At 45.9% G+C, this 17,099-nt stretch overlaps 1 protein-coding gene across 1 annotated transcript in view; it reads right to left on the reverse strand.

The window, feature by feature from the left end:
- Positions 1-17,099, reverse strand: part of DPY19L1 (dpy-19 like C-mannosyltransferase 1) — a 342,123-nt gene that overhangs the window by 244,495 nt on the left and 80,529 nt on the right. Inside the window, exon 5 of the mRNA XM_073549963.1 lies at positions 10,116-10,236. Within this exon, the coding sequence (XP_073406064.1) occupies positions 10,116-10,236 (121 nt within the window). The remainder of the gene's footprint in view (positions 1-10,115; positions 10,237-17,099) is intronic.

Here is a 17,099-nt window from a genome sequence, read left to right on the forward strand (position 1 = left end):
GCTCCCGGTCTAAACCTTGTTCTCGCTCTAGTGGGTTGTTGATGCCTTTGCCGGTCCCCAGGAGGCCATGGACCCATATTTCAATGGATTTCATCTCTGATATGCCTGTCTCTCAGAGAATGACTGTTATTTGGGTGATTTGTGATAGGTTCTCTAAGATGGTTCATCTTGTACCACCCCCTAAGTTGCCATCTTCCTCTGAGTTGGTGCCCCTGTTTTTGCAACAGGTGGTTCGCTTGCACGGGATTCCTGAGAACATTGCATCTGACAGAGGAGTTTAGTTTGTGTCTAGATTTTGGAGGACTTTCTGTTCCAAGCTGGGAATTCAGTTGTCCTTCTCTGCTTTTCACCCTCAGACCAATAGGCAGACGGAGAGAACAAATCAGACCTTGGAGTCGTATTTGAGATGTTTTATTTCCGCTGATCAGGATGATTGGGTTTCATTTTTGCCCTTGGCCGAATTTGCTTTACATAATAGAGCTAGTTCTGCCACTTTGATGTAACCTTTTTTTTTGTAACTTTGGGTTTCATCCTCGATTTTCTTCAGGGCAGGTGGAGCCTTCGGCCTGCCCAGGTGTTGACACTGTGGTGGAGAGAAGGCGCCAGATCTGGGACCAAGTGGTGGATAAGTTATCTCTCTCCCAGGAAAAGGCCCAGCGGTTTTCCAACCGACATAGGACCATTGGTCCCCAGTTTAAGGTTGGTGATATGGTTTGGTTATCATCAAAAAATATCGCTATGAAGGTGACTTCTCCTAAGTTTAAGCCTAGATTTATTGGACCTTACAAGATTTTGGAGATTATTAATCCGGTCTCTTTTCGTTTGGCTCTTCCTGTCACATTTATTATCCATAATGTGTTTCATAAGTCCTTGTTGAAGAGGTTTGTTGAACCAGTTGTTCCTGGGGTGGCACCTCCGGACCCTGTATTGGTTGAAGGTAAAATGGAATATGAGGTAGAGAAGATACTGGATTCCCATCTGGCTAGACGGAGACTCCAGTATTTGGTTAAGTGGAAGGGTTATGGTCAGGAGGATAATTCCTGGGTCTCTGCCTCTGATATTCATGCCAAAAGATTGGTGCGTGTCTTTTATCGGGCTCACCCTGATCGCCCTGGTGGCGTGGATGAGGGTTCGGTGACCCCTCCTCAAGGGGGAGGTACTGTTGTGAGTTCATTTTCCCCTTCACCATTGGGGTTGGATGAACTCCCTCTTCTGGTGAAGGAAGGTAGTGAGGCTGATTACCAAGCACCTGTGCAGGATGATGATGACTGGGTGACTGGAATTGCTGACTGGATATAAGGCAGCCGACGCCCTTCTGCCTTGCTGGTGATTTCTCTGAGGGATTCTAGGAAACCAGTCTGATTCCTGCTCCTCAAAAGCTAAGTTTTCTGCTCTGCTTTTTGAATTTGTGTTTTGGTTTTGTTTTGCCTTGTTTTTCTGGATTTCTGCCATTCCCTGCTGGGGTGAGCTGAATTCCTTTTTGCTCTGTCTTCAGAAAATACCTGAGTACTGATATAGTCTTTTTGAAGCCTAGCGTCTTCAGGGCTTCTTTCCCTATGAGTCTGTTGGCTCTTGTTTTGATAGGGTTTTGGTGGATTGCAGACAGAAGCTTTTCCATCCTTTCCTATTTAGTTAGCTTGGGCCCCATCATTTGCTCAGCCTATCTTTCTATCTGTGTGAGTGTTTTTTCATCTTGCTTCACCGTCATTATATGTTGGGGGATGCCTATTGCTTTGGGGTCTGCTCTGGGGCAGTTTAGATTTCCCTTTCTGTCTTTAGGCTATTTAGTTCTCCGGCTGTGATCGAGGGGTCTAGGGCACCGTAGGAACCCCCCACGGCTACTGCTAGTTGTTGTTGATAGGTTCAGGGGTCTGCAATTCGATAGCTTCTAACTTCTCTGGTTTTCTGGACTTAGCTAGTATTTCTGTTTTTGCCTCCTACGGTGACTCATTCATAACAGCAGCCCATTCTCCAGACCTGAACCCCACTGAAAACCTCTGGAATGTACCGTATATACTCGAGTATAAGCCGACCCCCCCTAATTTTGCCACAAAAAACTGGGAAAACTTATTGACTCGAGTATAAGACGAGGGTGCACAGTGAGTGGCCTCAGTTATCTGCAGTGTGTGGCCCCAGTTATCATGCACAGTGAGTGGCCCCAGTTATCATGCACAGTGAGTGGCCCCAGTTATCATGCACAGTGAGTGGCCCCAGTTATCATGCACAGTGAGTGGCCCAAGTTATCATGCACAGTGAGTGGCCCAAGTTATGTGCACAGTGAGTGGCCCCAGTTATGTGCACAGTGAGTGGCCCCAGTTATGCTGCACAGTGAGTGGCCCCAGTTATCATGCACAGTGAGTGGCCCCAGTTATCATGCACAGTGAGTGGCCCCAGTTACCATGCACAGTGAGTGGCCCCAGTTATCATGCACAGTGAGTGGCCCCAGTTATCATGCACAGCGAGTGGCCCCCAGTTATCATGCACAGTGAGTGGCCCCAGTTATGATGCACAGTGAGTGGCCCCAGTTATCATGCACAGTGAGTGGCCCCAGTTATCATGCACAGTGAGTGGCCCCAGTAATCATGCACAGTGAGTGGCCCCAGTTATCATGCACAGTGAGTGGCCCCAGTTATCATGCACAGTGAGTGGCCCCAGTTACCATGCACAGTGAGTGGCCCCAGTTACCATGCACAGTGAGTGGCCCCAGTTATCATGCACAGTGAGTGGCCCCAGTTATCATGCACAGTGAGTGGCCCCAGTTATCATGCACAGTGAGTGGCCCCAGTTATCATGCACAGTGAGTGGCCCCAGTTATCATGCACAGTGAGTGGCCCCAGTTATCATGCACAGTGAGTGGCCCCAGTTATCTGCACAGTGAGTGGCCCCAGTTATCATGCACAGTGAGTGGCTCCAGTTATCCTGCACAGTGAGTGGCCCCAGTTATCTGCACAGTGAGTGGCCCCAGTTATCTGCACAGTGAGTGGCCCCAGTTATGTGCACAGTGAGTGGCCCCAGTTATGCTGCACAGTGAGTGGCCCCAGTTATCATGCACAGTGAGTGGCCCCAGCTTTGCTGCACAGTGAGTGGCCCCAGTTATCTGCACAGTGAGTGGCCCCAGTTATCATGCACAGTGAGTGGCCCCAGTTATCATGCACAGTGAGTGGCCCCAGTTATCTGCACAGTGAGTGGCCCCAGTTATGCTGCACAGTGAGTGGCCCCAGTTATCTGCACAGTGAGTGGCCCCAGTTATCATGCACAGTGAGTGGCCCCAGTTATCATGCACAGTGAGTGGCCCCAGTTATCATGCACAGTGAGTGGCCCTAGTTATCTGCACAGTGAGTGGCCCCAGTTATCATGCACAGTGAGTGGCCCCAGTTATCATGCACAGTGAGTGGCCCCAGCTTTGCTGCACAGTGAGTGGCCCCAGTTATCTGCACAGTGAGTGGCCCCAGTTATCATGCACAGTGAGTGGCCCCAGTTATCATGCACAGTGAGTGGCCCCAGTTATCTGCACAGTGAGTGGCCCCAGTTATGCTGCACAGTGAGTGGCCCCAGTTATGCTGCACAGTGAGTGGCCCCAGTTATCATGCACAGTGAGTGGCCCCAGTTATCATGCACAGTGAGTGGCCCCAGTTATCATGCACAGTGAGTGGCCCTAGTTATCTGCACAGTGAGTGGCCCCAGTTATCATGCACAGTGAGTGGCTCCAGTTATCCTGCACAGTGAGTGGCCCCAGTTATCTGCACAGTGAGTGGCCCCAGTTATCTGCACAGTGAGTGGCCCCAGTTATGTGCACAGTGAGTGGCCCCAGTTATGCTGCACAGTGAGTGGCCCCAGTTATCATGCACAGTGAGTGGCCCCAGCTTTGCTGCACAGTGAGTGGCCCCAGTTATCTGCACAGTGAGTGGCCCCAGTTATCATGCACAGTGAGTGGCCCCAGTTATCATGCACAGTGAGTGGCCCCAGTTATCTGCACAGTGAGTGGCCCCAGTTATGCTGCACAGTGAGTGGCCCCAGTTATCTGCACAGTGAGTGGCCCCAGTTATCATGCACAGTGAGTGGCCCCAGTTATCATGCACAGTGAGTGGCCCCAGTTATCTGCACAGTGAGTGGCCCTAGTTATGTGCACAGTGAGTGGCCCCAGTTATGCTGCACAGTGAATGGCCCCAGTTATCATGCACAGTCAGTGGCCCCAGCTTTGCTGCACAGTGAGTGGCCCCAGTTATCTGCACAGTGAGTGGCCCCAGTTATCTGCACAGTGAGTGGCCCCAGTTATGATGCACAGTGAGTGGCCACAGTTATGATGCACAGTGTGTGGCCCCATCATGTTGCTGCTGCCTCTGCCTCCCTTACAAAAAAAACAAAAACCTGTATAGTCACCTCAGTCGCTGCCCCCTGCTCATCAGCGTTGCGCTCTGCAGTCACTGTGCAGGCAGAGGGCGCGATAGCGCTCTCTGACCTGAATGTCACTGCAGAGGACGCAAGACAGCAGAGCGCAGGGACACGTGAATATGCCTCCCAACCCCCCCTTCATACTCACCGGGTCCTGGCGCTTGTCTCTGCAGCTCCCCTGCTTGTTCCATGTTGTCGGCGCTGCTCTCTTCCTGGTTCAGCAGTCACGTGGCACCCGCTCATTAAATATGCGCATATTTAACATATTTAATGAGCGGGTACCATTTGACAGCTGAAGCAGGAAGAGAGCAGCGCCGACAACATGTAACAAGCAGGGGAGCTGCAGAGAAGGGTGAGTATGATCTGACACCCCCGCTCCCCCTCCCCCGCTGATCCCCCCGGTATATGAATGGGCTGAAAATCTCGGCTTATACACGAGTATATACGGTAATTAAGAGGATGATGGATAGTCAGAAGCCATCAAACAAAGAAGAACTCCATAAATTTTTGAACCAGAAACAGTGTGAAAGACTAGTGGCAAGCATGCCAAGATGCATGAAAGCTGTGATTAAAAATCATGGTTATTCCACAAAATATTGATTTCTGAACTCTTCTTGAGTTAAAACATTAGTATTGTTGTTTCTAAATGATTATGAACTTGTTTTCTTTGCATTATTTGAGGTCTGAAAGCACAGGGTTTTTTTTTAAGTTTGACCATTTCTCCTTTTCAGAAAAAAAATACAAAATTTATTGCTTGGAAATTCGGAGACATGTTGTCAGGAGTTTGAAGACTTAGGGCAAGTGCACACGTAGTTTTTAGGTTGTGCGGATTTTGTTGAAAAATCCGAAGGGAAAACCTTTCCCAGGATTAGCCTGCGGTTTCACACCTCATAATGGATAGGTGTGAAACCGCAGCGAAATCAGTACAAAGAATTGACATGCTGCGGATTGTAACCCGCGGAAAAATCCGCAGCATGTGCACTGCGTTTTTTTTATTTCCATAGGAAATAAAGGTACTGTACAACGCAGCAGAATCTGCTGCGGACCCACAGAGCCAAAACCGCTGCGGATCCGCAGCAGAATCCGCAGCGTGTGCACACACCCTAAAAGAACAATTTACATCGTACTCAAAAATATACCTATAAAGAAAAAATATACCTATAAACTGAACATTTGGAAGTGGTCTCTTAATTTTTGACAGAGCTGTATATGCACGCTATGCAACAGTACGTTATATTTAAAAGCACTTTTTTGTACTCTGACCAAATGGGCATATCAAAGGCTTTTATGCAGGGCAAAATATTTAATGAGGTCTCCTTAGACTGTTACATGGTATTGCAGCTTCTGATTTGGTCTTTATTTTCTATATATGATTTGTTTCTCTTTTAATATTTCTTAAATAAAGATCACTATTAATTTTTATATGGTACTTACAGTATACTCTTTTTTTCAATCATGAGTTTTCTAATATGAAGCTTTAGATTTACGGACATTTCTTTTGTTTTGGGTGTTTATTCTTGTTACTTAAACCACATTTAGCGTCCACATGTTCGTCATTTCTGTAGTGAAGAGAACCCGTTTAATTTACAGGTGCTTGACTCCAGAAGCATGAGATGGGCATAATGCACTGGGCGTAGTTTTCACTCAGCAACATTCACTGCTGCTTGTTTCTGGAAAACAACCATCATTCACTACACCTGTAGATAAATTCGCAGAGGGGTGTAATTCCCAACATGTGGTCACTTAGGGGGGATTCTGCTCTTCTAACATTTAGGAGCTCTGTACATAGAATCCGCAAACTGTTCTAGGAAAATCTGTGCTCCAAGAGTTAAATAGCCCTACTTCCATCCAGAGTCTTACCATATGGCTAAGCAGTAATGGATCATATATGGGGTATTGCCATGCTCAGCAGAAACTGTGTGACAAATTTTGGTGCCATTTTAACCCATTTCACTGTGTGAATATGTAAAATCTGGGGGCATTTTTCCTTTACTGGGCAATTTTATAAAATTAGGAGACACACTTGTGGTGTGAATATGATCACTGCACCATTACAATGGTGTGAAAAAGTGTTTGCCCCCTTCCTGATTTCCTATTCTTTGTACAATTGTCACACTGTTGGTTTGGAATTTTTCCCTTAATAACAAAGAAACTGCATTTTGTGTATACTTGGGTTACCTTTGTCTAATATATATATATATATATATATATATTTGTTTTGTGATTTGAAACTTTAAGTGTGACAAACATGCAAACGAATAGGAAATCAGGAAGGGAGCAAACACTTTCACACAAATGTGTGTGAATTCATTGAGAAGAGTAGTTTGTAAATTGGGGTCACTTATGGGAAGGTTCCGCTGTTCTGACACCTCGGAGCTACCAAAACGGGGTCTCTTGTCTGGTGTTTCCACTTTTTAGGCACATCAGGGGCTCTGGAAACGAGACATGGCATCCGCCATCTATTCCAGTCAATTTTGCTCTCCAAAAGTCTATTGGCGCTCTTTCTCTTCTAAGCCCTACTGTGCGCCCCAACAGTAGTTTTACACCGCATATGGTGTCTCGGTGTACTCGGGAGAAATTGCACAACAAATTGTATGGTCCATTTTCTAAGGTTACCCTTGTGAAAATGAAAATTTGGGTACAAAGCAACATTTTTGTGGGAAAAAATGTATTTTTTTATTTTCATGGCTCAATGGTATAAAAATTTTGTTAAGCACCTGGGGGTACAAGATGCTCACCACTCCTATAGATAAATTACTTGAAAGTGTAGTTTGCAAAATGTAGTCACTTGTGGGGTGGGTTCCAATGTTTAGGCACATCAGGAGCTCTGCAAATGTTTCATGGTATCCGCTATTTATTCCAGCTAATTTTGTGCTCCAAAAGTCTAATGGTGCTTCTACCCTTCTGAGCCCTACCATGCGCACAGGACTGTGGAGTCGGACTCCATTTTGGTCCGAGTCGTTGTAAAAGGGAACGACTCATAAAATATATAATACATTGAGTTCAGAAGTTCAGTACAGAATGTTCTGTAAATGTTTACATAAGAATTTGGGAAAGTTCAGAAATATCGTATAAATGTCTGTTCCTGATCTAAGGATTTAGGCATTTAATGGAGATCAATCCATGCTGAACTTTATGTACATGCTCAGTAGTGAGGTAGTGCTATGGAATCATATTCGTGGAATCGGAGTAAAAAATTAGGGAAATTAAGGAGTCGAAGTCAGAGTTGGTGGTTTGGTTTAAAGGGAATCGGTCATCTATTTTTTTCTATATAAGCTGCAGCCACCTCCATCAGGGGCTTATCTACAGCATTCTGAAATGCTGTAGATAAGCCCCCGATGTAACCTGAAAGATAAGAAAAACGAGTTATATTATACTCACCTGGGGGTCCGGTCCGGCGCCTCCCATCTTCTAGCGATGACGTCCTGTTCCTTGCATCGGTCACGCTCCTGTGCAGACGTACTTAATCCGCCCTTTGTTGAGGGCAGAGCAAAGTACTGCAGTGCGCAGACGTTGGGCCTCTCTGACCTTTCCCGGCACCTGCGCATTGCAGTACTTTAGTCTCATCGCTGGAAGATGGGAGGCGCTGGACCCGGACCATGACACCCATCGGACCGGACCCCCGGGTGAGTATAATATAGCTCATTTTTCTTATCTTTCAGGTTACATCAGGGGCTTATCTACAGCATTACAGAATGCTGTAGATAAGCCCCTGATGGTGGTGGCTGCAGCTTATGTACGAAAAAAATAGGTGACAGATTCCCTTTAACGACTCCACAGCCCTGTGAGTGTCCCAAACAGTTGCTTTCCACCATATATCAATGTACACAGGAGAATTTGCACAATAAATTGTATGGTTCATTTTCTTCTGTTATCCTTGTGAAAATAAAAAATTGGGGGCTAAATGAACATTTTGGTGGGAAAAAATATAATTTTAATTTTTCCTTCAACGTTGCTTTAATTCACGTGAATCATCTAAAAGGGTAAATGTCTTAAATATGGTTTTGAGAACTTTGAGGGGAGTATTTTTTAAAATGGTGTCACTCATGGGCATTTTCTGTCAAATAGGTCCCTAAAAAATGGTTTTGTAAATTTTGCTGTAAAAATTAGAAGTTGCTGATCAACATTTAACCCTTCAAACTTCCTAAAACATATATTTATGTTTTAAAAAAATGCTAAGTAGACATATGGGAAGTGTTATTTATTATTTTGTACCACATGACTAACTGGGGTAAGGATATAAAAACTGAAAGTTTTAAAATAGTGAAATTTTTGCCAAAATTTCACAAATAAACGTAAAAATTATCAACCTAAATTTACCACTAACATAAAGTAAAAAGTGTCATGAAAAAACAAACAAACAATTTCAGAACCACTGGGATATGTAGAAGCATATCAGGGTTATCACCACATAAAGTGACACCAGTCAGAATTGTAAAATTTGGCCTTGTCAGGAAGGTGAAAACAGGCTTCGCCCCGATGCACGAATCCAAAACTTCTCATGATGACTGAACAAAAACCAGGCTGCAGATTTCTACACTGAAGGTATCTATTAAATCAGTATGAACGTGCCATCATGCCTATACCTTTACTTTAACATGGATAATCCTGATGACAGGTTCTCTTTAAAGTGAAAGTCCTGTCTTGACTGTCTTGCTCATTTTGTCTTAGTAGCCAATTTGAACTACAGGTCTAGCAAATATACATACTCAAGGAGGCTAAAAAAGACTCAGGTCTTTGGAACCAAATGACTGATGTAAAAAAAAAACAAAAAAAAAAAACACAAAATAAATAATAATAAAAAAACCTACAGGGAAAAATAGAAGTAGTGAGCCCAGGTAAAATTTATAATGTTTATTAGTAATAAACAAAAAAGACAAGAAAAATTCTTAAAAAATACACAGATATAGTGGAGATGGAAAACAGGAGTAGCCGCTGGTGCGAAACCATACAGGTAAAAGATGAATTCAAATTACATAGAAACAAATAATCAAAACATAATATGTGCCGTGTCCAAACAGTTAAAGGAATGTCAAGTGAAAAACATTATTGGATGGACATATATAGGAATACAGGATTGATAAAGTGCTATGCGAAAAATAATACAAAAGGGATTTCATCATAATGATAAGGGTATACTGTATATACATATATGCCAAATAAAGTATTGTGCACCATGTTGCAAGGTCAGAAAAAGAAGTCCTATGCTAAACTGTCCAGTTAATAAATCCTAAATAAATTGGGTAGACATGAAAACAATAAGGTGTAAGTGCTTATGCTTGGTTAGCTAGCCATTAAATCCTAGACAGGTAAGCAAACATAAAGGCAATATAAGGTGGAAGTGCTGTGCATGAACAATCTAACCGTTAAGCCGTGGGCAAATGAATAGGCATAGTATCTGCATAAGGTGCAGGTGCACACAAACCTGGATGGGTGGTCACAGTGCGGCAGCCAGAGACCCCCAATGCAAGTTTCGCGTATAGCTTCTTCAATAGGGGGGAGTGCTGGCAGCAAAAATTGTTCACTTTTTATCTGGTACAAGGTCCTCTTTATGTATGCCAATTGTTTGACTGCAAATGTATACTACAGGGTTTGGAATAAATTATACATGGATTTTCTGAGCAGCTCCTTATCTATCGTATCCACAACATGTCTGCTTGGGGCATATTAGCTTTTCAATAAAACGTTTACTTCTTGAGGATAATGTCCTGTCTGTAACTTACCTTCACAGCTTTCTACAGGACTGAGATCATTGCCCCGATTTACTGTCCAGCACATCTTGGTCCTGATGCCAACAGCACTCATTGTCGCAGTATAAATGCGGAACAAGCCGGCTAGGATCACCTGCGTGGAGAATGAGATTTGCAGTCATGTGGAGAAAGCCTTTATAGCATTGTCCTTACAGATTTGCCAAAAAGTCTTATTACTGTGTTCGTTGCCAATTTTTAAACAAACAATGGCATTTAGCAATCAAAACCCCTGCAGCAAAATACAGCACCAAAATGAAAATCTGAGTATAAGAACAAAAGATATTCAATCCCATTGTGAAGTCACTAAATTGAACTGATTATTTTTTTTACTATTATTTCCTAGGCTACACAAAATATATCTATGCATTACATCTGCCAACATATATATTTACATACTCATAAAGCATCATTATATTCCACAGCACTTTACAGACATCATCATCACTGGCCTCACAATCTAAATTCCCTATCAGTATGTTCTTGGAGTGTGGGAGGTAACCCAGGCAATCATGGTGAAAACAGAATCTCGTTGCAGATGGTGTCTCAACTTAAAGGGAACCTGTCACCTGTTTTGGCAGCTATAAGATGCGGCCACTGCCTTTGAGGGCTTATCTACAGCATTTTATAACACTGTATATAAGCCCCCGATCCAACCTGCAAGATAAGAAAAATAAGTTTTATTATACTGACCCACGGGGCGGTCCAGTCCACTGCATGTCGCAGGTCAGGTCCAGCGCCTCCCATCTTCTTGCGATGCGGTCCACCTGCTTGCTTCATTGCTTCCCGGCATCGTGCTCCTGCGCAGGGGTACTTCTCTGCCCTGTTTAAGGCAGAGCAAAGTACTGCAGTGTGCAGGCACCGGGAAAGGTCAGAGAGGTCCAGCTTGCACACTGCAGGAATCTGCTCTGCACTCAACAGGGCAGATAAGTACGCCTGTGCAGGAGCACGATGCCAGGGAGCTGTTAGGAGTCAGGTTCCTGCGTCTGCTCTGCAGGAATCCAGACCCTTACATTCTGCGGTCTCTTGCTCTTTATCTACCGCAGAGGACATTGCCTTGCAGTAAATCTCTCCAGGGGCTAAGTCCCTCTGTCCTCCTACTGAGCATGCTCATGAGACAGTTTCCCATTGGAGATCGGGAGTCATGTGCTAAGGTCCTGCTCCAGATCTCATTGGTCCATCTCGGAGATCTGGAAGCTTCCGGAAGGTCCCGCTGCTATAAAAAGCGCGCATGGCCGTTCCGCCATGCGCTAGTATAGACTATACTGCTATGTGTGAATGGTGACGGATGTATGATTCTGGTGACTGACTTATTAAGAAACCCCTTCCCTCTGATATTACGCATGTGGTTAGGGAATTAGTTCAGTAGTCTGCGCCAGTCTGTGGCAAGCCTTAGGCCACTGTGCACACCGCAACTCTGCGCTAGTATCCGACATAGCGCCTGCTTTGTAGCTGTGTCGTCCAGCGGCAGTGTCCTGCGCCGCGCTGCAGTTGCAGCCCTTCTTGACGTTCGCAGTAGCGACGCCGCACACACAGTAGGTCTAGACGGACGCAGCCCCTCTGTCTTAGTTCCTGCTCTTGTGACCTTATACCGTGTGTGCATTTACCTGAGGCCTGTGACTCTAACAGGCTCAGCCTTTTATATGTTTTTGTGGCGACGCCTGTGTGTGAACAGAGCCCGCTCTGCGCACTTCGGGTGAAGTTGAACCCGTGCGCATTATATCGCCATATTGCTCGTCTGCCATTACTTAGCAGCGGTTGTAACACCTACTGCACGGTGGACCCCGAGCGGCGAACGCACTTTATTATTATTTTTATTTAGTGCATTCCGCCGTTCCTAACATTATACTAGCGCCAGGGTCTGGCAAGTGATGGCAGATCAGCAGCAACTCCTTGAGTGCATTCGCCAGCTAGAGGGCCGGTTGGCTACTCTTGAGAGTGTTATCGCAGCGGCGAAGTCTTCGGAGGCTGTTCTACAGGCGATCGCAGAGGCGGTTTCTCGTATGTCCACGTCCTCCCACGGGCAGACAGTTACCCACCTCCCGTTGCCCGATAAATTTTCTGGCGATGGCGCCTCCTGTAGGGGTTTCGTCAGCCAGTGCTCTATCCAGCTGGAGTTACTGGCTGCGCGATTCCCTACGGAGCGGGCCAAGGTGGGGTTTATTGTTTCCTTTCTGTCGGGCAAGGTGTTGTACTGGGCTACGCCACTATGGGAGCGTGGTGACCCAGAGGTTCGGACCGCTGCTCAGTTTTTAACAGCTATTAAGCAGGTCTTCCTGGGACCACGGGTCACGCACGACACCTCTCTACAGCTACTGGCTTTGACTCAGGGATCCCTCTCGGTTAGTCAGTATGCCGTTCGTTTTCGGACACTGGCTTCCGAGCTGGAGTGGTCTGACAAAGCCCTCATCCCTGTGTTTTGGAGAGGTTTAGCTGAGCATGTTAAGGATGCTTTTTCTACCAGAGAGGTTCCTGCAAGTCTGGAGGAGCTGATTGCCATTGCCACAAGTATTGATCTCCATTTTTCGGAGCACGGGCTGGAGCGTGCTCAATCCAGATGGAAGGTTACTCCGGCTCCCAACCTCTTTGAACCTCTGGAATCACCCGAGCCAGAGTGTTCACTCCCAAAGCCCATGGAGGTGTCTCACGCCAGTCTCGAGGTGCGTCCGACACTAAGTTCTACTTGCAGCTGCCACTGTCAGCACTGTTCACCAGGATAACGGGGCCCCGCAATGGCCAAACTCTGTGCCGCCGGGCAAGACCTTTGTCCCCCCTCGCCTTCGGCCGAAGGTCCTCGCGTGGGCACACGAGTCCAGGGCGGGTGGTCACTGTGGCTACATGCAGACCACAAAACTCCTGGCAGGGTCGTATTGGTGGCCGCACAGGGCTCGGGACATTAAGAAATATATTCAGGCATGTACCTCATGTGCACGGGTAAGCTTCCTTAAACAGAGAGTGGAGACGTTCGCCGACACACCGTGGCGTCCCACTTCAACTTATGCTCCTGGCGGTTTTGCTGCTCCCGTTGTCTCCCACATGTCCCTTCTTAAACCTGGCGATCTTGCCGCCTCTGATACCTTCCACGTGTCCCGGTTTTCCGTGTCACCTACCGGGACATCAGACTTGCCTTCGGACGAGTCTGAGGCCTATGCCTCTGATGGGCACAGGGGGGTGGATTGGAAGACTCAGAGAGGAGGGGGCCCTAGGAGGGGGGGTTAATGTTAGGAGTCAGGTTCCTGCGTCTGCTCTGCAGGAATCCAGACCCTTACATTCTGCGGTCTCTTGCTCTTTATCTACCGCAGAGGAGATTGCCTTGCAGCAAATTTCTCCAGGGGCTAAGTCCCTCTGTCCTCCTACTGAGCATGCTCATGAGACAGTTTCCCATTGGAGATCGGGAATAATGTGCTCAGGTCCTGCTCCAGTTCTCATTGGTCCATCTCGGACATCTGGAAGCTTCCGGAAGGTCCCAGCTGCTATAAAAAGAATGCATGGCTGTTCTGCCATGCGCTAGTATAGACTATACTGCTATGTGTGAATGGTGACGGATGTATGATTCTGGTGACTGACTTATCATGAAACCCCTTCCCTCTGATATTACGCATGTGGTTAGGGAATTAGTTCAGGGGTCTGCACCAGTCTGTGGCAAGCATTAGGCCACTGTGCACACCTCTGCACTAGCGTCCGACATAGCGCCTGCTTTGTAGCTGTGTCGTCCAGCGGCAGTGTCCTGCTCTGCAGTTGCAGCCCTTCTTGGCATTCGCAGTAGCGATGCCGCACACACGGTAGGTCTAGACAGACGCAGCCCCTCTGTCTTAGTACCTGCTCCTGTGACTTTAACAGGCTCAGTCTTTTGTATGTTTTTGTTGCGGCGCCTCTGTGTGTGAACAGAGGCCGCTCTGCGCACTTCAGGTGAAGCTGAACCCGTGCGCATTATATCGCTATATTGCTCATCTGCCATTACTCAGCAGCGGTTGTAACACCTACTGCACGGTGGACCCCGAGCGGCGAACGCACTTTATTATTATTTTTATTTAGTGCGTTCCGCCGTTCCTAACAGGAGCAATGAAGCAAGCAGGAGGGCAGCGTCGCAAGAAGATGGGAGGCGCCGGACCTGGACCTGCGACACCCATCGCCCCGGGTGAGTATAATAAGACTTCTTTTTCTTGCAGGTCGGATCGGGGGCTTATCTACAGCATTATAGAATGCTGTAGATAAGCCTTGAAAGGTGGGGGCCGCATCTTATAGTGGCCAAAATAGCTGACAGGTTCCCTTTAAAAACAACAATGCACCTGATTTTGGTACAGATATATCAGTGAATTTACATCTCTGAAAAGCAGTGGATGAAATCTGCAGTCAGACATGATGTGTGCATGTTTTCTAGAAGAAAGAAAAATTAACATCCCGTATTTGGTATTTGCTAACAGGACAAAGGGTTGAGAAAAAATTCTAGCTTAAAGGAATACCGGTAATAGTATTCTTCTTTTGGCAATGATTGATCTCGTACTGATTGCAGTACCCGAGATTCCATAATGAAGTGTTCCCATGGTTTGTAGACAGTGATTCAAACATATTTGGGTCTGGTCTCAGCAAATGGGGTAAATGCATGCAGGACACAAATTCATCTAGATATTCCTATGGAGGCCGATGGTGTCAACAACTATTTATGAAAATTAGTGATGAGCGAACATGCTCGGATAAGGTGTTATCAGACCATGCTCGGATGCTAACCGAGTGTCTTTATCGTGCTCAAATAATATGCTCGAATACCCGAGGCAGAATGTCTCATGACTGTTCAACAGCCGCAACAAATTCAGGGATTGCCTGTTTTGTTAGATGATCCCTGCATGTGTTGCAGCTGTTTAACAGCTGCAAGACATCCAACCATGGGGAAGCGAACATATTTTTCGAGCACGCCAAAGACACTCGGTTAGCATCCGAGCATGGTCTGAAAACACAGCATAAAAATTAGCCTTACCAAAACCTTGTCAAATGAAAAATGTAGTAGCAGGATGCAGCAGGCCCCCACTGATAAAGGCTGGAGCAGCACATGTGCACACTACTGATGAGGAAAACCACCCACTCACCTAGGTAATGGAGGAGTTGGCTGCCTAATAGAAAAAATGCACACAGGGCTTGCATAGGACACTAGTCACACAGGTAAGTGTGACTAGTATAAGTTAGCTTGGTTTTCTGTGTGGTGCATATACAATGGGCGTGATCAATAGGCTGTTATCCAGACACTTTGCATCACACTTACCTGTGTGACTAGTGTCCTATGCAAGCCCTGTGTGCATTTTTTCTATTAGCCAACTCCTCCATTATGTAGGTAAGTGGGTGGTTGTTCTCATCAGTAGCGTGCACCTGTGCTGCTCCAGCCTTTATCAATGGGGGCCTGCTGCATCCAGCTAGTGCATTTGTCATTTTACAAGGTTTTGGTGAGGATAATTTTTATGAAGTGTTTTTTTGAGTTTCTCTATGTTAGCCATGGTCTGATAACACCATATCTGAGCACATTTGCTCATCACTAAGGCTAATGTTAAAAGGTTTTTCCCACATCAGGCTTTCGTGTCCATTATAGGAATTTGGGGGGGCGTGGCCTGAGCTGGCGATGGTGTAACACGCACGGCTCAGGATCTCTGAGGAGGCATCTCCTAAAGTGACAAATAAAGCAAAAGAAAATCGCTCTCTTCGCTAACCCACGGAAGGATTGTTTTCTCGTTACTCAGAGGTACATTCTGATACCCCTTGTCTGAGCTTTGGACATTAAAAAAGACATTTTTGAAATCTGAGGCCTTTTCCCTCCATTTTACTGCAAGGTGACACCAATTTGAACCGTGAGTGAAAAAATCTTTTCCCTGCTCCCTCCATTACCCACCGGCTGTCCTTGTCCTCAGAAAAAGTATCTCCACGCTTGTCTACCACATTTTAAAGATTTTTATTGTCTTTTGGAGATATTTTTTTACAAAAATCCTGTCATATACCAGCTGATTGACGGAAGGATACAAAATAGTCCCGACCCTGTGCCTAATCTGACAGGATTTCTCTCGTTGCATAATTAAAAGACATTGACTTTTTTTGGAATCTCCTCTTGTCTGTTTTAGACCCTTTGGAAGTCCCATGATTTCCTAATTTAGCTATATTCCCCTGCTTTGTGCGAGGCTGCGGGAGCTATAACGGCTGCGGAGGGATCTCTTTCATCTCAACGTCCTATCTCAAGTACGCCATTTTCCTGTCATAACAGATCTGTGAGGCGGAAGGACACAAAATAGTCCGTGATTTGTGCCTATTTCTATGTTACCTCCGCTCCCCACCGCTCTTGTGCGGCTCCACTGGGGTGATCTGCCTTTCTTCACCGGTGCCGTGTATCAGCTGTGGGCTCCCCTGTTGCATTTTTTATGAGAGGGGACTGACGTCACTGAGCCCTGTGTGAAGACTAGCTGCCTGTCACGGCTGCATTTAAAGTCACAGGGAGCGCGTCTATATCGGCGCGCACTTAATAAAGGATTTTACTGTATGCATCATACAATATTAAAAGTGCCATCTGATTCTGTGGTGTATCTCATTCCTCACGGTCCCTTTTATAAAAAGGAAGACACAAGAATTTTCTATATTTTTAACGTTTATTCAGTATAAACATCACCAATAATATCAATTCTCTCTAATATAATCCCTGCAAGGCAGGATTCAAAAAAGGGCACAAGATGAGTCACAAGGCTACTCCAGTGTCCAAATCAACGAAAGTGTCTCATACGACTCCTCAAAAAGCACAAAAATTTCAGGTTTCTTACAATCCTCACTTTAAAGATCAAGTGGATATCGTTAACACATTTAAGGCCAGATCGCCTCATAAAGAGGTCATGGATACATCTCTCTCATCAAAAAGGAAAAATCGTGGTAAAACTTCTGAAAAATTCACATCGCCAGCCGACGCTTTAAGTCCTGAGTCTGGAGATAATTCAC

Source organism: Dendrobates tinctorius, unplaced genomic scaffold (genome assembly GCF_039654945.1).
Source record: "Dendrobates tinctorius isolate UK_male_01 unplaced genomic scaffold, ASM3965494v1 ptg000162l, whole genome shotgun sequence".
NCBI lineage: Eukaryota > Metazoa > Chordata > Amphibia > Anura > Dendrobatidae > Dendrobates > Dendrobates tinctorius.